Consider the following 23,624-nt stretch of genomic DNA (forward strand, 5'->3'; position numbering starts at 1 on the left):
TTTTAAAAAAGGATTTACTCTAGCCTGATGAATAGTGACAGTAACGTGGACTTAGGGAATGGAATTCTTAGGGCCCTTCTGGTACCTTCTGGCAGTTTGCATACCAATTAGCAAACGTTGGCCTGATCAGCAAAATATGGATTCTGGATGGAAGAGTTTGCCTATGAAGTTCCTAAGTGGCAGCTGAAGTCCTGTGTAGGTGAGGTGAAGGTGTCTGGGTAGGGTGAAGAGGAGCTCTGAAGCTCTCAAACACATTTTAAGAATTGTTAGTAGGAGTTCCCGTCATGGCGCAGTGGTTAACGAATCCGACTAGGAACCATGAGGTTGTGGGTTTGGTCCCTGCCCTTGCTCAGTGGGTTAACGATCCGACGTTGCCGTGGGCTGTGGTGTAGGTTGCAGATGCGGCTCGGATCCCGCGTTGCTGTGGCTCTGGCGTAGGCCTGTGGCTACAACTCCGATTAGACCCCTAGCCTGGGAACCTCCATATGCCGCAGAAGTGGCCCAAAGAAATAGCAAAAAGACAAAAAAAAAAAAAAAAGAATTGTTAGTAATCTTAGAGTTTCCGTTGTGGTGCCTCAGAAGCGAATCCAACTAGGAACCATGAGGTTGTGGGTTCGATCCCGGGCCTCACTCGGTGGGTTAAGGATCCGGCGTTGCCGTGAGCTGTGGTGTAGGTCGCAGATGTGGCTTGGATCTCACGTTGCTGTGGCTGTGGTGTAGGCCAGCAGTTGTAGTTCCAATTGGACCCCTAACCTGGGAACATTCATATGCTGTGGGTGCAGCCCTAAAAAGCAAAAAAAAAAAAAAAAAAAAAAGAACTGTTAGTAATCTGTTTGAAAGTTTTCAGCATTGAGCAGCCATCTTCCACTGAAATGCTACAGATAGATTTTTCCTGAAACACTTTGCAGAGACGTAGATTCCCAGCCAGGGTATGGAGGGCCCTCCAAGAACGGGGCGCAGTGCAACCAGGCCTTTGTGTGGAGGGTGTTTTCCTGGGCCTGAAGGTTTCACAGCTGTGTACAAACCTCTCTCCTGAGTCCTCAGTTGCTAAAGCAAAAATACTTTACATTACCTCAGGTCTTGTGGTTACCGACCCTGGGGAGGATGGGATGGGAGGAGAAGTGTGGTAAATTCCAAGGCAGGGAGGTTCAGGAACCTCCTGACTCAGGAAATACCAACGTCTTCCAATAAACGGGACTGTGTTAATATATTTATCCACAGCGATAAAGTGAATAAAAAATCTGGAATTAAAAAAAATATATATATATATATAAACAATTAGGAGTTCCCATTGCAGCTCAGCAGAAAGGAACCCGACTAGTATCCATGAGGACACAGGTTCGATCCCTGACCTTGCTTGGTGGGTTAAAGAATCTGGTGTTGCCGTGAGCCATGGTGTAGATCCCAGACATGGCTTGGATCCCGTGTTGCTGTGGCCATGGCACAGGCCGGTGGCTGCAGCTCCTATTCACCCCTAGCCTGGGAATTTCCATGTGCTGCGGCTGCGGCCCGAAAAAGCAAAAATAAATAAATAAACAGATTGTGTCCTCACTGCCTCTAAGGCCCTTTGCATGAAGGGTGGAAATGTAACCCAGTGTCCCAGGCCTCCAGCATGGGATCTCAGAGTGAGGCCTGATTTCTTCTTATACTTGAATTAAGCCAATTTTAGAACTCCCTCCTCTACCTTGCCTCCAATAGGGATGATCATTGGAAAGTCCGTCTTTCAGAGACTTTCTTGGGAATATTTCGAAGGATTCCAGCTGCGTGTTTCCCTGTCTTCACTAGCCTGCTGGTCAAATATCATGTTTTTAGCTATATCAAGGCCCCACTGGCTGGTCCTAGGTGTCTCTGCTGCAGCAGCAGAAGCTTTGGCCAGTCCACAGAGATGCTCGTGTGAACCCTACTCTGTTTACGGCGACTCCTGAGGCGGGTCCAGATCTCTGCTAATTTGTCCAGACCCTGTGACTTACACCTTCCCCAAAGCCCTAGGACTTCTTCTAGGCACCAGTTCAGATTCCTTCTTGCTTCTGGCAACTTGCCTTTTCTGAGCTCCATCATCCTTTCTGACAGTCTGACCTGACTCTGACTGTGCCACACGGGGCCACTTGATACATCTCAGTGTCACTGAACCACAGAAGAAAAGAGATGGGGTTATGGTCATAAGGGTGCCTTGTGTAAAGTCACAGATGCCATCAGACGTATGGACCTGGGGGTGCCCAACTTCACTCGAAGCACTCAGGACTAGAGCACCAGTGGATTTCTGGGGGCCTGGTGACATGTTATTCTTCCTGCTGAAAGCCTTTGCCTATTTACAAATATTCTAGGGGCACCTAGGCTAAGCAAGAAAGACAAAGCCTCCATCATCACATGTGAGGGAGTGGCAGCCTTGAAGAAAAGCCTTCATGAGTGTAGGGGAGGGATCCATGCAGATTGAAGGGCTCGAGGAAAGATGGGTGATGATGGTAATTGATGATGTCGGGGGTTCAGACTCATAGTGGGAGACCTGAGCTTTATCCCAGGAGACCCTGAAGAAAGGCAGGTGTCTAGATAAGTTCTGCATGATACCAAAGAGGAAACTGAGACCCGGAGAGACAAAGAGACTTTTCCAAGGCCACTCAGTGAGATAAGCCCATTAAAAACTCCCCAGTCTATTGTTTCTTCTATCCCATGTGCTGCTTTCTCCAGGGGGTAAGGAGGAGAGTGGGGAAGGAGTGGCAGAGAGACTTCGAGGAAGGGTGCAAGCCTCCTGGTCTCCCTCATGAGGTGATTGCAGTCTCTAGCAGGTGGCTGGGGCAATTGGTCAGACCACCCGGCAGTGTGCGCCGAGCGTGTTGCCATGTTGCGCCCTCATCATCAGTGTGAGTTGTTTGATGCTGCTCTCAGTAGCTAAGGTGAGGGACACAAACTTGTTGCCGCAAGGGACCCGGGTTGCATCATCCATCCGTCACTGCTGTTAAACAAATTCACTGGAGTAGAATATACAGCAAGCTGCTCAGAATCAGAAATCCTGGCAGGGGTCTTTAAACGGCACACTTGAGTACACAGTTGGATGGCAGTGATGGTCTCCTCCCTGCATTTGTCTGTAAGTTTCAAAGCAGACACAGCTTTTTAAATGAAAGGCCACTAGAGCAGCTGCAGGCTGCGTTCTGACCCTCCGCCTCTCTTTGGCCGCCTCCAGGGCACCCAGGGACAAGCAGAAGGCTTGGCCAGTTCTGATAGTGTGATCAAAGGCATGGAGCCTGCACCAGCCAGGGCCGTAACTGAACATAGGCAGGATCAGATGGAGCCAGTGTTCACGCAGAGTGGAGCTGCTCCCTGGAGAGGCCAGCAGAATTGTGCTGCCGAGACTCCCTTTATATCTTCACATTCCCAAATGGGCGTCCTGTGCTGCCAGGCAGCCATAGCAAAGTCGCTTCCCTACATGCCAGGATTTCTCTTTAGATCCCCTCATCCCTCTCCATACTCGATGATGAGCTTCCCTCCTCCTTCACCGAGAAAACACAAAGGGTAACCTGTCTCCTCCACTGGCTTCACCAGCCCAGTGCACTTGGATTCACGCTCTGCCTTCTCCCAGTGCTTCTGGGAGAATCATCCCTGCCCTGCTGTTGGGTTAAGCCCTTCCTCTCCACATGCTCCAGAACTGCTCTCACATGCTTACTCTCCTTTCCTCCCTCGTCCTCAGTTCTTTCCCCATGACGCCAGCATGTCTGCTTCTCTGCTTCCTTTTGCTACTTGCTTTCTTTTTTTTTTGGCTGTGCCCACAGCATGAAGAAGTTCCCAGACCAGGGATCAAACCCACATCACAGCAATAACCTGAGTCTCAGCAGTGACAACAGCAGATCCTTAACTGCTAAGCCACCAGGGAATTCCTGCTGCTTGCTTTCAAGGCAGAAAATCTTGAGTTATCCATAGTCAGTGTCTCCACTTTATCACCTATTTCCCTTAGCTTGTTCTCTTGGACTTTCACTCTGAAATGACTCTTCTCTAGGTCACCTGTGACCTCCATCCTGCCAAAGCCAAAGCCGTCATCCCAGTCAGCCTCTCTGCAGCATTTGGTGCAGCCGGTTGCATCCTCCTTGTTGAAACACGTGTCCTCTTTGTCTCCACGACACCACCCATGCCTGGTTGTCCTTACCCTCCCCCCTTTTTCTGTCTCCTTTGCTGGCTCCTCTTCTACCAAATCTCAGCTGGTCATGGGACCACAGCTTTCCCTAGCCCTTTCCCCCATATAAATTCTCTACCCAAGTAAGCTCATGCAGTCTTACGATGCTAAGTACTACATAAATACCCAATGCTCTCCAGTTTACATTTCTAGTAGGAACCTTTCTGTGTGAGTTTCAGGTTGTTATGTCTAAGAGCCTCACGGATATTTCCACTTATGTGTTTGAAAGAGGCATCTTTCAGGAATCTAATATATGGCACAAATGAACCTATCTGCAGAAAAGAAACAAACTTATGGACATGGAGAGCAGACTTGTGGTTGCCAAGGAGAAGGGGGAGGGAAAGGGAAGGACTGGGAGTTTGGAGTTAGTAGATGCAAACTATTGCATTTAGAGTATATAAGCAATGAGATACTGCTGTATAGCACAGGGAACTGTATCTAATCACTTGTGATGGAAAATGATGGCAGATAATGTGAGAAAAAGAATATTTATATGTATACACACACACACACATATATATGTATATATATGATTGAATCACTTTACAGCAGAAATTGACAGAACATTATAAATCAACTATGATAAAAATTTTTTAAAAGAATGGAGGAAAAGAAAGACATCTTTCAGTTTAAAACCAAATTCTTTTTTTTTTTTTTGTATTTTTTGTATTTTTATGGCCACACCTGTGGCAAATGGAATTTCCCAGGACAGGAGTTGAAGCCAAGTTCCAGCTGCAACCTATGGCAACCCCAGATGCTTTAATCCACTGCACCAGGCTGGGGATCAAACGCATGCCTCTGCGGTGACCTGAGCCACTGCAGTTGGATTGCACCACAGTGGTAACTCCTAAAGCCAAATTCTTGATTTTCCTCCCCAGACTTACCCCTTCCCAGTTTCAGGAAATGGCATCATCCTCATCTTTACCCAGCTGCTCAAGCCCCAAACAGTGGAGCCTTTCCTAAGTCCTCCCTTTCCTTTAGACCGTGTATTAGTTACCTAGGGCTGCTCTAGTAAATTATCTCAAATGGGTGGCTAAAAACAGCAGAAATGTGTTCTTTCACAGTTCTGGGGGCTAGAAACCTGAAATTAAGGTGGCAGCGGGGCTGTGTTCTCTGAAGGTGTAAGAGGAGTCTGCCTGGCCTCTTCCAGCTTCTGGTGGTTGCTGGCCATCCTTGGTGTGCCTGGCCTATGGCAGCATAATTCTCTGCCTCTGTTGTCACAGGGCCTTCTTCCTCTGGGTGTGTCTGTATCCAAATTTGCCTCTTTTTTTTTTTTTTTTTGGCCTTTTTGTCTTTTCTAGGGCCGCTCCAGTGGCATATGGAGGTTCCCAGGCTAGGGGTCTAATCGATGCTGTAGCTGCCAGCCTACACCACAGCCACACGAGATCCGAGCCTCATCTGAGACCTACACCACAGCTCATGGCAATACCAGATCCTTAACCCACTGAGCAAGGTCAGGGATTGAACCCACAATCTCATGGTTCCTAGTCAGATTTGTTAACCACTGCACCATGACGGGAACTCCCAAATTTGCCTCTTCTTGGAACCATACCAGTCATTGGGTGTAGGACCTTCCTTCATCCAGTTTGACATCTTAACTTGATTACATCTGCAAAGACCTTGTTTCCACATAAAGTAGTACTGGGAGGTTTTGAGTGAGCATGAATTTGGGGGAACGCTCCAGTTCAGTACAGATCCCCCAGCTAGTTTTAGCCTATGTATCTCCAACAATTCTCATACTCCTGCCACAACCTTTGTCCAACCCGCATCCCCTGGACCACTGCCCCATACCTGGTCTCTCCCAGTCCACTTTGGCCCCCTCCAGCCCACCTTACCCAAGGCGGCCAGAGTAACCTGTTCGTAGTGTCAATGAGGCCATGGTTTCTGCAAAACCCTCTGGTGGCTTCTTGATATCAGAGAATAAAATCCAGCTCTTTCGCTTGGTTTCAGAGATGTTCACTGGTCTTCCTCACTCCCCAACTTCGTCTCCCTTTTCCTGCCTGCCTGTGTGCTGGGCCCCAACCACACCGGGGCTGCTTTCTGGCCCCCAGTCATGCCGAGCTGTCTCATGGCCATTTCATTCACTGCTCTGCTTGAAATAATCTTCCCTCAAATCCTAATATGACCGTATCCTTTTCATTGTTCAAATCCCAACTCACCTGTCATCATCCTCTCCTTACAAAGGACTTCCCAACAAAGCCTAGCCCAGCAAATGCCCTGTCTCTGTCTCTCTTTCACCACACACACAATAGCCTATTTACTTTCTTTCCTTTTTTTTTTTTTTTGCTTTTTAGGGCCACACCTGCAGCATATGGAGGTTCCCAGGCTAGGGGTCTCATTGGAGCTACAGCTGCCAGCCTACACCACAGCCACAGCTTGGGATCCAAGCCAAGTCTGTGACCTACACCACAGCTCATGGCAACACCAGATCCTTAACCCACTGAGCAAGGCCAGGGATCGAACCCGCAACCTCATGGTTCCTAGTTGGATTTGTTTCCACTGTGCCACGACAGAAACTTCTGTTTACTTTCTGTATAGCTCTTCGTTTCATTATCTGAATTTACCTTCTTCATTTGTTTATAGCTAATACTATCACTGATGTGATGTATTATTTATTATTTGTGCCTCCCCCAGTAGAATGTTAAGTTCCTTTAAGCAGCTAATTAGTTTTCCTTGTCCACCACTGCACCCCAGTTCCTCTGAAAGTGATTGACGCAAAGACGCCGGTAAATGTTTTGTGTCTGATAAAATGGGCTGCCTTTGTATTCTGTGGCTTTCACCCTCCCTCCCAAGGTGTGTTTCATTTTCTAGTGGCAAAATCTCTTGCTTTGATACATTGGAGCAGTTTGTACACATTCTTATATGTTCACCATTAAGGGGGTTAAAATGGCCTGTGTTTATCCCCCTCCCCAGCTCTCAAATTCTCAGCTATGGCTTCTTCAGAATAGTTCCGCTAATGTGGGGCCCGTCCCCGCCTCCTTGTACACACAGGTGTGTGCTCCTTTACAACTTTGTACACACTTTATACACACTTCCCAAGGCAAAACCTATCACTCATCGTCCTGCCCCTACCCCCACAGAAAAGCATGTCTAGATGTGTGTGGGATTGTGTAGAAAGAAGTACAGAACAATTTAGAAAATTATTATTATTTTGGTTTATAGGGAAAATTTCCCTGATGCAAGAATGCGAATATTTTTCCTCATCAGGCTGGGTAGGCATCTCTTATCTACAAGGGGGAGCGGATGCCCATCAGAGAATTCAGACTGATGCACAGAAAAATGTCCATCTTTCCTTTTTTGGAATAATTGGTTATGTGGGCATAAAAGATAATAGTCAGAAAATTGGAAGTCTGTTCCTTTTTTTCTGGTGTTCTTTATGTTAACCATTTCTAGAACAGTTACTGTATTTTCAAAGGCCTGGGTAATACTGGTTTTGCTGTCCAGAAAGTGTTACCATGATTATTAGATTTCTTGGTTTTTTATAGATTTCCATATTTTGATTTTCAAACCAGTTCAAGTTATTGTCTCCCACAAACCCGTTTCACTTTTTTGTTTCTGGCCTGTTCCTTTCCTTCTTGCCTTTGCAGTTTTCTTAAAAAGTGCTTTAAATTCATTAACTCTGTGGCTTCACTTCTCACTGACTCCTCAAAGGGCCCCATTCTACTTCAGCAGAAGGCAGTGTTGCCCTCTGTTTTGGTGGTATGTCCTTACTGCAGCTTTAGACCAGCGCAGAAGCTGATGACAGCAGTGATGGGAGGGTTGGAGCTTACTCAGCAGTAAACAGGGCCAGCCAGTGCTTCTCATGGATAGGCATTCAGACAGGATGTTTCAGTGGGAAGAGCCTGGATTTGAGAATCCGATGGTCTTGCCATAAACCCCAGTTCTGTTTTTACCATCTGTGCCCTTAGGTTGCTATTGGACTTCTCAGAGCCTTAGTTTCCTCATCTGTAAAAACAAGAAATGTGTTTTATGTAATTGCGAGGATTAAAAGAAGTCACACCCATGGAGTTCCCGTTGTGGCTCAGTAAGTTAAGAACCTGACAGTGTCCATGAGGACGCAGGTTTGATCCCTGGCCTTGCTCAGTGGGTTAGGGATCCATCATTTGCCACAAGCCGTGGTGTAGGTTGCAAATGCAGCTTAGATCTGGTGTTGCTATCTATGGCTGTGGCATTGGCAGCTCCAATCTGACCCCTGACCCCACAGGTGCAGCCATTAAAAAAAAAAGAAGAAGAAGAAAGAAAAGGAAAAGAAGAAAAAGATTAAAAAAAGAAATAACACCCAATGGTTCCCAATAACTTTTATTTTAAACTTGGTGTATAATAATTTCTTCAAAATCTAAATAGCACCTATTTTTAAAAATCCATAGAAACAATTCAGCTAACCATCTTAATTACTGATTTTCTTGAAAGGTGAAAGCAGAGGGAAGATATTGATTTTGCCATTTGACAAGTATTTTTCATCACAAATAATGATAGACCTGCTGAGCTTCTTTTCCTCATTCTACAATGATGTGGTATTTCATTTTTATAGTTGATTGCACTTAGAGAAAAATCTCAGGTTAAAATAAGAACTTAACAACTCAAGGATAAGGACACACTTATAGAGAAGTTAAAAAAAAACAACCATACCATGCAGCATTTGTTCATTGCTTCAGTATTGCCTTGCCATATAACATCTTTGAAAAACTGCCTCTTCACATTTTTAGCCATGTGCTTTGAGTGGAAGCTTACCCCCCTCACACACACACACACACACACACACACACACACACACATACACACACACGTGTATGTGCACACATCTCCTTGCTATTTCTGACACCTTCTCCAACCATTGCCATAGTAATGAGTCTGAGGAAGGGGTATGATGCACTTCGGGCCAGTGAAATGCAAAGACTTTTGGGTTTTTTGTTTTGTTTTGTTTTTTGTTCTTTTTTTTTTTTTTTTTTGTCTTTTTAGGGCCGCACTCACGGCATTTGGAGGTTCCCAGGCTAGGGGTCTAATCGGAGCTACAGCTGCTGACTTATACCACAGCCACAGCAATGCCAGATCCAAGCCTCGTCTGCACCCTACACCACAGCTCACAGCAACGCTGGATCTTTAACCCACTGAACCAGGCCAGGGATCAGATCCGCATCCTCATGGAGCCTAGTCAGATTCATTTCTGCTGAGCACAACGGAAACTCCAATGCAAAGATTTTTTGGAGGACTTCTTGGTTACAAATTTCTTTATCTTTAGTGGAAGTTACCAGAAATAATTATCCTTATTCTCTGGATGGTATGATGTGAAGTCATAAGACTAGCATGGCCTTACCTATTTTCACTACCTGGCAATGAGAGCAGAATCAAAGTACAGAAGAGAAATAGACACAGACCAGGCTAACATGTGCCTCTGAATCAAACAGGATCTGAATCTAGAACTATCTCCAGATATAGAAAATACTAATCCCCTTTTTACTCCAAACCATTTTGAATTGAGTGTTCTGTCCCTTTTGCAAACAGAAGATTGCCAACTAAAAGTCCATTAAAATGGGAGTAATTGAATATACTAGTAGATTCCTATGCCAGATAGCCTACCCTATTAAGACTAACATTTGTTTTCTTTCATTGTAGCTATTATTCTGGGTCATCTCTCAAGAGTATATCAGTTCAAAGATTCAGTGAATACTGTTATCATGATGTTCATTACAGTGTATATGCAAATCTGCTCATCTTCATTAACCTGTGGGGTTTTTTTTTCAGTTTATTAGCTAGTAAAGGCAGCTATCCTTTCCATGTGAAGGAAAATATTCTAGATTTGGTTCAGTGGACAATAGGTAGATATTAGGAGTACTCAGTGCTACATGGATGGACCTAGAAATTATCATACTCAGTGAAATGAGCCAGACAGAGAAAGACAAATATCATGTGATGTCACTTATATGTGGAATCTAATGAAATGATACACATGAACTTATTTGCAAAATAGAAACAGATTTACAGACATAGAAAACAAACTTATGGTTACCAGATGGAAAAGTGGAGGGGGATAAATTAGGCATTTGGGATTAACATAGACACACTACTCTACATAAGATAGATAATCAAGGACCTACTGTGTAGCCAAGGGAACTCTACACAATATCTTTTAATAACCTGTAAGGGAAAAGAATCTGGAAAAAAAATGTATACGTACAACTGAATCACTTTGGTGTATCCCTGAAACTAACACAACATTGACATTAACTATACTTCAATTAAAAAAAAAAAAAGAAGTACTGCTGTTGGAGCAGTAATTAGAAGGACAATTGAGATTACTCTTGAATAGATAGCACCTTGCTCATTTGCAGGATTTCAAATTATACGTTTTGGGTGTGTGACTTGTTTGAAGGCTGTCTTCTTGCCATTTAAAGAGCAAACTCCATGAGAGCAGGGATTCCACCCTTTTTGTTCATCCAGCACCTGCACAAAATCTGGAACATAGTAAGTGCTCTAAAGATATTTATTGAATAATTGAATTATGGATGGAGGAAGAACAGAAGAACAGAGAGAAATGAGAAAGGAGGAACATTTGGAGACAAAAGCTGCAACCCATGGGGGAGGTACCTAGACTTAGGGTTGTAGCAGGAGACTAGAGAAGTGATCAATCTGACAGACCCTACCAAAAAAGTGAGTAGCATTTGTTGACCAAATGGGAAAAACCAAGGAGAGATAGAGAAGAATGAGGTTTGCCACCTGAGGAGCTGAAACCATGGTTGTTCCTTAACCAGAAAATTAGGATGGGGATGAGCTTGGGAGCAAAAAAACATAAATTTCTCTCTAACACCGTACACAAAAATAAATGAAAAATGGATTATAGGCCTAAATATAAGGCCAGATACTATAAAACTCCTAGAGAAAAAAATAGGCAGAACACTCTCACATAAATCACAGCAACATCTTGTTTGATCCACCTCCTAGAGTAATGACAATAAAGACCAAAATAAACCATTGGGACCCAATTAAACTCGAAAGCATTTGCTCAGCAAAGGAAACCATAAAAAAACAAAAAAAAAAATGAAAAGACAACCCATGGAATAGGAGAAAATCTTTGCAGAGAATGCAACAGAAGAGGACCTTATCTCCAAAATATTTAGACAACTCACAAACAAAAAAACAAACAACCCAATTGAAGAATGGCCAAAGACCTAAATAGACATTTATCCAAAGAAGATATACAGGTAGTCAACAGGCACATGAAAAAATCTCAGTATCACTCATGATTAGCGAAATACAAATCAAAACATTGTACAATGAGGAACCACCTCACACCAGTCAGAATGGCCATCATTAACTAGTCAACAAATGACAAATGCTGGAGAGGGTGTGGAGAAAAAGGAACCCTCCTTCACTGTTGGTGGGAATGTAAATTGGTGCAACTACTATGGAAAACAGTATGGAGGTACCTCAGAAAACTAAATATAGAACTACCATATGACCCAGCAATCCCACTCCTGGGTGTGTATCTAGACAAAACATTCATTCCAAAGGATGAGTGCACCCCGATAGTCATCACAGTGCTATTCACAATAGCCAAGACATGAAAACAGCCTAAATGTCATTGACAGATATATGATTAAGATGATGTGGCACATATATATAATGGAATACTACTCAGCCATAAAAAAGACAAAACAATGCCATTTGTAGCAACATGGATGGAACTAGAGATTCTCATACTAAGTGAATTAAGCCAGAAAGAAAAAGACAAATACCATATAATGCCACTTATTTGTGGAATTTAAAATATGGCACAGATGATCCTATATATGAAACAGAAACAGATCATGGTCAAAGAGAGCAGATGTGTGGTTCCCAAGGGTGGGAGGAGAGAGTGGGATGGATGGGCAGTTTGGGGTTTTTGGAAGTAAACTGTTGTATTTAGAATGGATGGGCAATGGATCCTACTTTATAGCACAGGGTACTACATGTGATTGGGTGACTTTATTGTAGAACAGAAATTGAAGAAACATTGTAAATCAACTATATGTTAATAAAAAAGTAAAAAAAAAATGAATCTGGTATTACCAAGAAAAAAATCCATAAATTTGATTTTTGGATATGTTTCTTTATGAGAGAAGAATGTGTCATGAATATGGAAATGTCTTGTAAGGTCCTTGGAATGAGGGATTTGGGAAAATGTTGGAACTGGAGGAGGTTGGAATGCATAGAAAAGGAGAGAATTATGTGCCAGAGGGCGTGAGAACTGGATGGAGTCAGCTGGAGAACAGATCAGAAACGGAGGAATGAGGCAGAGGCGAACAACCTGGAGGATTGGTTGGAGAATGGGGTGGGGGTGGGGATGTTTGGTGACAGAAACCAAAGGGGAGCGACAGTAAGAGGAGAAGCAACCTCTGCTTGTTCGTTCAGACATGTTTCAGAGTAAAGAATGCACTTAGTTATCCAGAGTTTCTGGGAAATTAATGCAGGTGGTTGAAACCTAACGCTAATAATCAGATTATCTGTTTTAGCCACTTTCAAACTTTTTTTTTTATTGCAATCCACTCTTAAGAAATGCATTTTACATTTTGATGCAGGATACACAACCCCCACCCCACCACACACACAATTGGTACAAAATTTCCCTAAAGAATATTCATTTTCACTATGTACAACCTACTCAGAGAATTTTCATCTATTTCATTGTTTAAATGCTGTTAACAACCCACTAAATTAATCTCACTACCCATTTATAAATCATGACTGCAAGTTTTAAAAGCTCTGGGGCATACAGTGGTCACATAGGAAATGGAATGAATTTGGAGAAAGAGTACATTTTTGAAAAAATTTAAATTCCAGTTAGATAGATAAAACTTTTTGTTTCAAATCCATTACAGTATGAAACGCCATAACAGCGCTATGTTCTTAGCACTTTCAAAATTTAAAAGAGAGAATTAAAGAAAAGCACTTACCTTCCCAAAATATTCACATAGCATCTTCTCTCATTGGTTTACCAACTTGCAAGTAAAACTTAAAATGTAAATTTTGGATCCAGGTCATGAGGTGTAATTCAAAGGACTCTGGCTTTGGAAATGGGCAGACCTCGGCTTCAAGTCCTGGTTCTGCCACTTAGAAACTCTGTGACCTTGGCCCAATTTCTTAACCTCTCTGAGTTCCTATTTCTTTGTCCATAAGTGAGGAAAACAACATTTACTCAACAGAGTTGCTGTTGTTATTGAAGAAGTCACATCACTCATAGTCCTGTACTTGGTGGGCATGTGATAAATGGCAATTGTTATTATTGTGAGGGTTAAATTATAGACACTTCCAAAGCTCCTAGCACAGTGCCTGGCACAAAGCAACAGTAAATATCAGTGATCTTTGCATGCCAGCTACCAGAGTCGAAATACAGTTGTAATCTGAGTGCACAGAAATGTACAAACCAATTATATGATTTCTGCCTTGCACACAATTTTTAGAAAGATATCTATTGGATAAGGTATATGGATAACATTGATGTCATTGGAGAGATTGAGTTCCATCTGCGTAAAGTGACAAACAGTTCATCACTAACATGGAGTTTTTCTAATTCCTCTACCAATATAACCACTAAAGTGACGGCAATGCAGTCATTCAATAAGCCTAAATTTATTTACACCTACAGTGCTAGGTCCTGGGGATAAGAACACAACAACAACAAAAAAATAGTTTCTAGAAGCATGATTAAAGTTACCCAAAATAAGCATTTACTTTTCCTCGGCGCATCACCGTGGACCACCATGGACCATCAATATTATCTGTGCTTTTTGGCTCTTCCTGATTTTACGCACAAAGTCAGAGGAAGGCCTAAAGATGCTTTGTTGGCATTAATGACAGTTCCATGGTCCACTTCTTGGTGATCTACTTTTTTTTTTCTCTTTCGGCAGAACAGGGATCAAATTCGAGCTGTAGCTGTGACCTAAGCCACAGCTACGGCAATGCTAGATCCTTAACCCACTGTGCCACAGTGGGAACTCCTACTTTTGATATTAAAATACCTCACCCCATTCAAGACTTCCTTGTCTTTGACAGTATGTCCTCAGGCAGTCTCGGGGTAGCTCTAACTGGACAAGCCCATAATCCACGTCGCCTACATGTAATCTTATTTCCATCTTGCCATTATTTTACTGGCCTTTAAAAATAGTGAAGTTAGCTAAGTGTCACACCATTTGAAGAATAAAATAAAAAATGTCCGAGTACCTGTTGTGGCACAGTGGAAACGAATCCCACTAGCATCCATGAGGATGCAGGTTCCACCCCTGGCCTCGCTCAGTGGGCAGTGGATTAAGGATCCGGTGTTGCTCTGAGCTATGGTGTAGATTTTAGGCGCAGCTCAGATCCTGTGGCTGTGGCATAGGCTGGTAGCTATAGCTCCAATTCTACCCCTAACCTGGCAACTTCCATACGCCTGAGTGCGGCCCTAAAGAGCAAAATAAATAAATAAATAAATAAAAAATAAATAAATGTCCTCTCTTTCTCTATTTTAAAATTTCCTTGCCTTGCTCCCCATTACTTTATTGTATGTCTTTCTTGTGACAGATTTCAAATACATCATCATCATGGTAATATAGTGATAGAATGCCCTTAATTCAGGTATAGCATCTGCAGATACTTTCAAATAGTTTTCAGGGAGTGATGCACTTTTTGTTAACAAGTATAACTGCTGAGTGCCTGTGTACAAAGATGCTCAGGATAAGATCCCTGCACCAAGGAGTTACAGCTAATGAGAGAGATGTCGCATCCACCAATTACTCTAAGGGATGGACTGACAAAGTGTCTGGGGGGAAGGACCATAAGATAGAATCACACATATGGTGATTTGGTTCTTATCATTTTTCCAGATGGCTTTTGTTGCCCGGATTAGCCCTTTTGTCCAGTGCCTACAACAATGATGAACGCGAGTGTGCATAAATTGAAAAGATGTGGGTATTCCAGATGTTAACTAGTAAAATGAACTCTGCTTGTATATGTAGAGTTTGATTGTGCAGTCATACCTGACCAGTGAAAGATGTTTAAAGCGCTACAAAGATTTGCTGTTTGCTCTTCCAAAAAAATGGGCACAAGAACTCCTTGGGGGTGGATCCATGATTCTAGGACAGAATGGCTTCTACGTGGGTATCACCACCAATTAGTGGTATAGTTTATGTTTAAATTCAGATATAAGTATTGCTCAAGCAACCCCCAGCTTAGATAACAGCTTGTAATAAGGAGGCTATCTGGTGATTTGCAGAAAATTGTTGCTTTGCTCCTAGAGCTTTAAATTTGTGAAAAATGGGGAGGTGGGCTGTCTGATCGGGAGTGTGGACATAATGTGCTATATTACAGCAAGACTACACATGTCTTAATACATGAGAGCCCCACTAAGGCAATTTCAGTTAGTGGATGAGCAGCATCTTCATTTATAAAACTTGATCTATCAAGACTTACTGCAGATTTGCCCCTCAGAGAGAAGGTTCATGTGTCTGGTTTAGGGAATTTCTAAATTTGGTAGTTTAAATAGACAGAGTGTTTCTAAAATCAAAGGCCTCTATCCTCTTTCTTGTTGTTTTTTTTTTCTTCTTTTTTTTGCTGCCCTGTAGCATATGGAGTTCCTGGGCCAGAGATCAGAACTGAGCTGCAGTTTGTGACTTAACACTGCAACTGTGGCAACGCCAGATCCTTAACCCACTGTGCTGAGCCAGGGATCGAACCTACACCACTGTAGAGACAATGCTAGATCCTTAACCCACTGTACCACAATGAGAACTCCTAACACCTTTTTTTATGTTTTTTATCTCTTTAGCTCTTAGTACTGCATTTGGGTAATTTTCTCAGATCTGTTTTTCTGATCTCTTTACAGTTTACTTTATTCAGCTGGGGTTAACCTGTTTTTATTTATTGTAATCTCTTTTAAATTGCTATTTGTCTATTTTTCAGCAATAATTGAAAGAATACTACTATTAATTTGAAGATGTTTTATGTGATTCTTGTAAAATTTGACTTTGAAAATATTTTTCAGGAGTTCCCTTTGTGGTGCAGTGGAAATGAATCCAACTAGGAAACATGAGGTTGCAGGTTTGGTCCCTGGCCTCACTCAGTGAGTTACGGATCTGGCGTTGCCATGAGCTATAGTGTAGGTCACAGACAAGGCTCAGATCCTGAGTTGCTATGGCTGTGGTATAGGCCAGCAGCTGTAGCTCTGATTAGACCTCTAACCTGGGAACCTCCCTATGCTGAGGGTGCAGCTCTGAAAAAATAAAAAAAAAAAAAATCAATCTTTTCGAATGTTTTCAGTTGCCACTTTTATATCTTTAGTCTTTATAAACATCCTAATTTTAGGATATTTTAACTAGAACTATTGCATAGTTCCAGCTTCTGAAATTCTCGGCGGTGGTGGAGGAGTTGGGTGAGGTGGGGAGTTCCTGACCTTTGTATCTGGTGACCCTTGTTCGTAGTGCAAGACTTGTGTGTTTTGTAACTTGGGGTTGTGAGTTTTTCTTCTGGAGCTTTCTTATTAGTAATCCAGTATTGGCTAGGGTTGACTATGTGTGTGTGTGTCCTGTCCCCCTCGGCCCCCATAGAGAGGTTTTGTGTGAGCTTTTGTTGGGATCCAGGGTTGTCACTGGCCTGGGTGACCCAGTGGTGTGGAACCTACATGAGGTGGACTTGTATTATCAATTCTCAGGGAGACTTTTTTTTTCTTCCCTCTCACTGAGATCCAGGCTAAGATAGTCACCTTTCTTAACTGTCCCCTTGTGCAGAATGGAAAATTTCTTCCCTCATCCTCTCTTGGGCAGAGGGGATGGTTTTTTGAGAGTTCCAGCTTTAGGTGGGAGTCTCAGTTCTAATTCTGTCACCACACTTCCTGAAGGCCCTGGGGCTTCATTTCCTGAACAGTGTGGATTTGCAGTCCACATCCCCAATTTCCAAGACTGGTAACCTCTGCTCTCAGGGCAGCCAGCATTAGTTCAGAGGCTTGGTTCTGATTTTCACATCTCTCTGTGTGTTTGGGCCTGGAAACACAAGGCTTATTTTCTTGAGAACTCAGATGTGCATTTAAAAAAGATATTTGTTATCTTTTACCCAGAATGTCTAAGCTTTTCATAGCAAGAGGTTTTTTTTCCAGATACCTTGTCTGGCCCAGAGCACATCCTCATATTCTGATGGTATCTGCTAGAGGGTGGAAGAAGCCTGTCTCCATTCAAAGAGGAGTGTGGAGAAGGGGCCTCTGCCCTTTAAAAGTTCATGGACTTTTTTGGTCTAACTCATTCATAAGCTCTGAGGGCTGTTCCTTCAGTCTTTCACTCAGTCATCCTTACGTTTAGAGCACATGCAAGAAACACTAAGTTCCTACTCTCCAAGCTTCTGTTCACTTACGCTTATTCAGCAAATGTATTTTGTGCCCACCATCTGCCACACATGCCAGGTATGTGTTTGTTTGTTTGTTTGTTTGTTTTTGTCTTTCGGCCATTTCCTGGGCTGCTCCCGAGGCATATGGAGGTTCCCAGGCTAGGGGTTGAATCAGAGCTGTAGCCGCTGGCCTACACCAGAGCCACAACAACATGGGATCTGAGCTGCATCTGTGACCTATACCACCGCTCACGGCAATGCCGGATCGTTAACCCACTGAGCAAGGCCAGGGATCGAACCCGCAACCTCAGGGTTCCTAGTCGGATTCGTTAACCAGTGAGTCGCAATGGGAACTCCGCCACGTATGTGTTTGTGCTCAGCAAAAACATACCCAATTCCTGTCTTCATGGAGGACATAGATCATGATGAGATAGTCACATACAGAAGTGTGAAACTGCAAATGTAGCAACTGTCAGAAAGTAAATGTGCATGTTACTGTGAGATGTGCAGTGGGGAATTTATCCAACGCAGCCAGGAAGGTTCAGGCCTCTTTGGAGAAGTGCAGTAAGACTGGCTTCCAAAGAGTGAAAAAAAGAGTGATAACTGGGAAACTATGTGCAAAGGCCCTGGGGTGAGGATGAGGGACTAAAATAAGAGAGCTTAAATGGAAGAGGAAATAGTGAGAAGAATGCGGCTCCAAAAAAGGCTGAGAGGGAGCTAGGGACCAAACCATAGAAGACCTTGCAGGGTGTGAAGGAGTTTTATATTTATCATAGGAGTCATTGAAGGGCTTTAAACAGGGGAATGACACATCTAATTGGCCCTTTGAAAGATCTTTCTGAGTTCATGGAGTTCCCATTGTGGCTCAGCGGAAACGAATCTGACTAGCATCGATGAGGACGCAAGTTCAGTCCCTGACCTTGCTGCAAACTGTGGTGTAGGTCACAGATGCAGCTCGGATCTGCTGTCGCTGTGGCTGTGGCGTAGGCTGGCAGCTACAGCTCTGTTTTGAACCCTAGCCTGGGAATTTCTATATGCCACGGGTGTGGCCCTAAAAAGACCAAAAAAAGAAGAAGAAAATCTTTCTGAGTTCAGAAAAGTGACCATATTTTAGGAGGGAGGAGTGATGATAAAGAAACTACTTGGAGAGTTCCCATCATGGCGCAGTGGTTAATGAATCCGACTAGGAACCATGAGGTTGCGGGTTCCATCCCTGGCCTTTCTCAGTGGGTTAAGAATCTGGCGTTGCCGTGAGCTGTGGTGTGGGTGGCAGACGCTGCTCAGATCCCGTGTTGCTGTGGCTCTGGCATAGGCCAGCAGCTACAGCTCCAATTGGACCCCTAGCCTGGGAACCTCCATATGCCAAGGGAGTGGCTCAAGAAAAGGCAAAAAGACAGAAAAAAAGAAAAAATGCTTGGGAGGCTATTGTCAGTAGACTAGATGAGGCTTGCTGGAGCTCAAATCCAGTTTGGGCTTTGTAGATACAAAGGCAGGGACAGAGTGGAGACTTATTGAGCAGGTGAAATTATCAGGAAGAAGCAGAGAGATGGGCCAAGAACAACTCCAAAGGTCTGGGCTTACATAATTGGATGGCATTGGTATTCCTTTGCTGAGAGAGAGAAAACACTGGAAGAGGGCAAGGTTTGGTGGAAAGGCTTTTGGTGGAAAGGGTTTTTCTTTTGCACATGAGATTTTTGAAACATCTGAGGGGAAAGTATCAAGAAGCAGTTGGATATACGGGGCCAGAGCTCAGAGAAATCTGGGGATCTAATGACATGAGTGATTTTCTTGTAGGTGATCATGAGATGAGATTTCCTATGGAGAGATGATAGCTAGCTATCAGCTCTACAGACACAGAGGTTACTGGTGACCTTAATGATGGTAAGATAGGGCGAGAAGCTTGGAATGGGATGCAGAGTGAGTAGGAGACAAAATGAAATCAGTGAGTAGAGACAACTTTCAAGAAGTTTGCCAGTGACATTGCTTAAGGCTCGAATTCATTCTTAGAGGAAATATGTCCCTTAATTATAATTTAAAATCTTTTAAAATAGAGAGTCAGTGGAAAAATATGAAAATGGTTTCTTAATCCTGAAACGGTGGCCAAGGTAGAAACACGGGCTGGCACAGAGAGAGCCCCAAGACACAGACCCAATATTGAGTTGTAACGGTAGCTAACATTTATTGAGCTCTCATTTTGATTAACATGTATTAACTAACTGCATCTCCAAATAAGCCTCTAAGGTTGGTATCCTTAATAACCCATGCAGGACTTGAGGACCCCGGTCACCAGAGAGGAGCCATCACTTGCACAGCAGGGGGACAGGGATTTGAACCCAGACAGTGTGGCAGTGGAGGTCATGTTCTTAACCACTGTGCGATTTTGCTTCTCCATATTTGTATCATCTGTGAGCCAAGGTATGGGCTCATCCATGTACAAATATAGAAAATGTTAGTGGTTATGTCATGACTTTGGAGCCAGAGTGTAAACTCATGTTGATTCAAATACTCCTCCTTGGCTCTATGTGATATAACAAGACAGGCACAAATGAAAGTGTCCTTAGACCAGCTTTAGCTTTCATCGCTGCCCTTCAGTAAATACGTCCACATTATTCATTGAATCGTGCCTGTAACTATGTGGTGGCCTCGCTGCTGAAGGTATGATAGGCGAGTAAGCAGAACCCACGGCAGTCTGAAGCCACTTGCTCCTCTCTGCCAAGATGTGTCGTTTGTGAGTTTCATGAACCAATGTCCTAAAATAAGTGACCTTTCCCAGGCCCCTGAGGGCTGGCTTTAACTGCAACATGTATGTGTTTCTTTTCCTCCTAAGGATTTAACAACGCCGAGAGAACATGTGACAAAGAATTCATTATACGTAGATCGGCCACCAATCGAGTACTGAACGTCCTCCGTCACTGGGTCTCAAAGCACGCACAGGTAATTCAGTGGCCTTGGTATTTACTTGCAAGGACTTTTTTTTTTTTCTTGTCTTTTGTCCTTTTAGGGCCGCACCTGCCGCATATGGAGGTTCCCAGGCTAGGGGTCTAAGTGGAGCTGTAGCCACCAGCCTACACCAGAGCCACAGCAACACCAGATCTGAGCCGTGTCTGTGACCTACACCACAGCTCGGGGCAACGCCAGATCCTTAACCCACTGAGCGAGGCCAGGGATCGAACTTGCAGCCTCATGGTTCCTAGTCTGATTTGTTTCTGCTGCACCACAATGGGAACTCTGCAAGGATTTTTTTTCCCTAACCAACTTTTTAAATCATGACAATGGCTCCTGATCCTTTGGAGTTAGAATTTGGAACCTTAAAATTGGAGCAGAGGAAGGTAAGAATCAGGAGGGTGGACAAACAGATCAAAGCAAACCAGCATCCACTGTTTCCAATCTACAAAGGGCACGACAAGGAGGTGGCAGAGCTCCCTCTTCCCTCCTCTCTGAGGCAACAGCACCCACCTGTGGGCACTAGAGCCACAGCAGGGCCACTGTGGCATGCCATCCTGGGAGCACAGGTTCCCAAGGCCCTCTCTGTAAGTGGAGTTGGGTCTGCTGGGGTGGTACCTCCTGGAGGTAAAAAGCAGGTCCCCGCAGAAGGAAGTAACATTCTGGTCCCAGACCCTGGTATCTTGTCAGGGGGTGTCTTTTCAGCCTGATTCAGGAGCTGCTTTGCCTCATGTGCCCTTTGATGTTTTGGTTTCTGGTACAGTTGTCTTGAACAATGTGGTGGTAAGGGGAGCCAACCTTCTGTGCCGTGGAAAATCTGGTATAACTTATAGTCAGCCCTCTGTATCCGTGGCTCCACAGTGTGTGTGATTCCTCTGCCTCCGAGGACTCAACCAGCCACAAATTGTGTAGTACCGTAGTATTCACTATCAAAAAAAAAAAAAAAAATATATATATATATATATATATATATATATACAGTGGACCTATATAGTTCAAACCTGTGTTCAAGAGTCTACTGAATTCTGTTTTTAAATTGCATCAGGCTGACAGAACACCTGCTTGTTATCTATTTGTGTGTTTTCAGTGTAAGTTTGTAGAATTTATACCCATTTCACCATTTCACAAAATAAAGTAAGGGCCCCCTTTGCCTCATTGATTCAAGGCATGAATGGTGCCAAACAGTGTGCCTACTGTCAAAAGAAAGGGCAGGCCCTCCTGGACTCTGGCTGTCCCGCACCCTGCAAAGGAGGGCTTTGGCAGGAGAGAGGAAGGCCCTTAACGGAGCATGGGAAACCTCAAATCTGAGTTCGCTAATAAGTAGAGGAACACAAGAGAACACAAGGAAGTCCCTTGTCTCCATTCATCCTACTCTCAGAGGCCATCCCAGGTCTACTGTCTGGCTGTTGGTAATGACAGTTCATCAGAGTGAGTCCCTCGAGGGCCAGGCTCCTAAAATGCTCCTGCCCAGGGGGAGGACAGGTCACTAACTGGGAAAAGTGAGATTTGGACCTCACCACCAGTTAGCCCATGACAATTCTTAAGTATTAATTCAAGTATTTAAAAAAAAAAAGCACACTCAGTAAAGGATGTAAACATTTCATCTTAGGAGTTCCCATTGTGGCTCCTGTTGTGAACCTGACTAATACCCATGAGGATGCGGGTTTGATCCCTGGCCTCACTCAGTGGATTAAGGATCCCACGTTGCTGTGAGCTGAGGTGTAAGTCGAAGATATGGCTCAGATCTGGTGTTGCTGTGGCTGTGGTGTAGGCTGGCAGCTACAGCTCAGATTCAACCCCTAGCTTGGGAACTTCCATATGCAGCAGGTGCAGCCCTAAAACAACCACCACCACCACAACAACCCCATTTCATCTTAATTCATCCTAAATAAATAAAAATAGGCTAGGGTTTATTTTACTACTTTTGGTAAAGAGATTTCATAGATGGGAGATTGGTGTATTTATAATTAATCACTTTGAATTATGGATTTAGAGTCAAGTCTGCTTTGTTAGCTGCACTGCACACGTACACCTGTGCGCATATGGGCAAATCAGGCTGCACAGCACCAAGCCTTTGGAACAGGGAATAGATCAACATGAAGGCAAGGGTCTCTTCGGATTGTGTCCTGGTGGCCTTTGTTTCTAATCCAAAAAGCACCCTGGGTGTTCGCTTTTGTTTGGACAGTTCAGATACTTTGCAATTTGTTACTGCCTGTGAAGTCCTTTGTAACTAACTCCAGTTCAGGGTCCCACCAGGAAGCCGGGGTGGCACAGCTCCACATGAGTGAATGGTACAAGCTTCTTAGCTGTCCAGTCTTGTCTCCTGTCATGGTTACTGTATAAAAATTTAGATCCTGATGTGCCAAAGGGAGTTCTTAGCACTCACTCGTCCTTTCTCGCCTTCCCTGCTTGTGTAAGTGGATTGTAGGGATCTGTGCTTGGTTTTCAATGGTGCTGTTATAACTTCATTATATGCACATCCTATTACCTTCCTTCATTATTCAAGCCAGTTCGATGTCACCTTCCCTGTGTAAGCGCCTAATGTGCAGGGCATTTCTGTGACATTTCTGCTGTTGACAGTGCTTTAAGACTGTTGTTTGTTTGTTTCTTTCTTTCTTTCTTGTTGTTGTTGTTGTTGTTTGCTTGTTTCAGATTCTGGGTCTCCCTTCCTCCCTTCATTGACTTGCTTTTGATAAGATACAAGCCCAGGTTTGTCCATTTCCAAGACCAAAGTGCTTTTAATTACACCTCAAGGCCTGGATGGAGAGTTTGGACTTTAAGTTTTATTTGAAAGTTGTTAAATAACACTTAGAGCTACAGGAGGAGTTCCCACTGTGGCTCAGCAGCTTAAGAACCCAGCATAGTGGCCGTGAGGATATGGGTTCAGTCCTGGCCTTGCTCAGGGGGTTAAGGATCTGTCATTGCTGCAAGCTTTAGCACAGGTCACAGATGTGGCTCGGATCTCGTGTTGCCATGGCTGTGGCATAGGCTGGCAGCTGCAGTTCTGATTCAGCCCCTAGCCTGGGAACTTCCATATGTGCTGGTACAATTGTAAGAAGAAGAAAAAGAAAGGCAGAAAAGCTACAAGCGAAGTTGGTAGTCAAATGTTTGGGAAAGTAAGTGCTTTTCTTTGAATTCTCTGTTCTGAATTCTGAAGAGTGACAGGAACATAGCACCATTATAGAGTTTCATG

General features: G+C 43.7%; 1 protein-coding gene across 4 annotated transcripts in view; it reads left to right on the forward strand.

The window, feature by feature from the left end:
• RASGRF2 (Ras protein specific guanine nucleotide releasing factor 2) overlaps positions 1-23,624 on the forward strand; it is a 259,593-nt gene that overhangs the window by 195,014 nt on the left and 40,955 nt on the right. For all 4 annotated transcript variants that reach the window (XM_047778205.1, XM_047778206.1, XM_047778207.1 and 1 more), the window contains one exon: positions 20,316-20,422. In XM_047778205.1, coding sequence (XP_047634161.1) covers positions 20,316-20,422 — 107 coding nt within the window. The remainder of the gene's footprint in view (positions 1-20,315; positions 20,423-23,624) is intronic.

The sequence above is a fragment of the Phacochoerus africanus genome, chromosome 4 (assembly GCF_016906955.1).
Source record: "Phacochoerus africanus isolate WHEZ1 chromosome 4, ROS_Pafr_v1, whole genome shotgun sequence".
Lineage (NCBI taxonomy): Eukaryota > Metazoa > Chordata > Mammalia > Artiodactyla > Suidae > Phacochoerus > Phacochoerus africanus.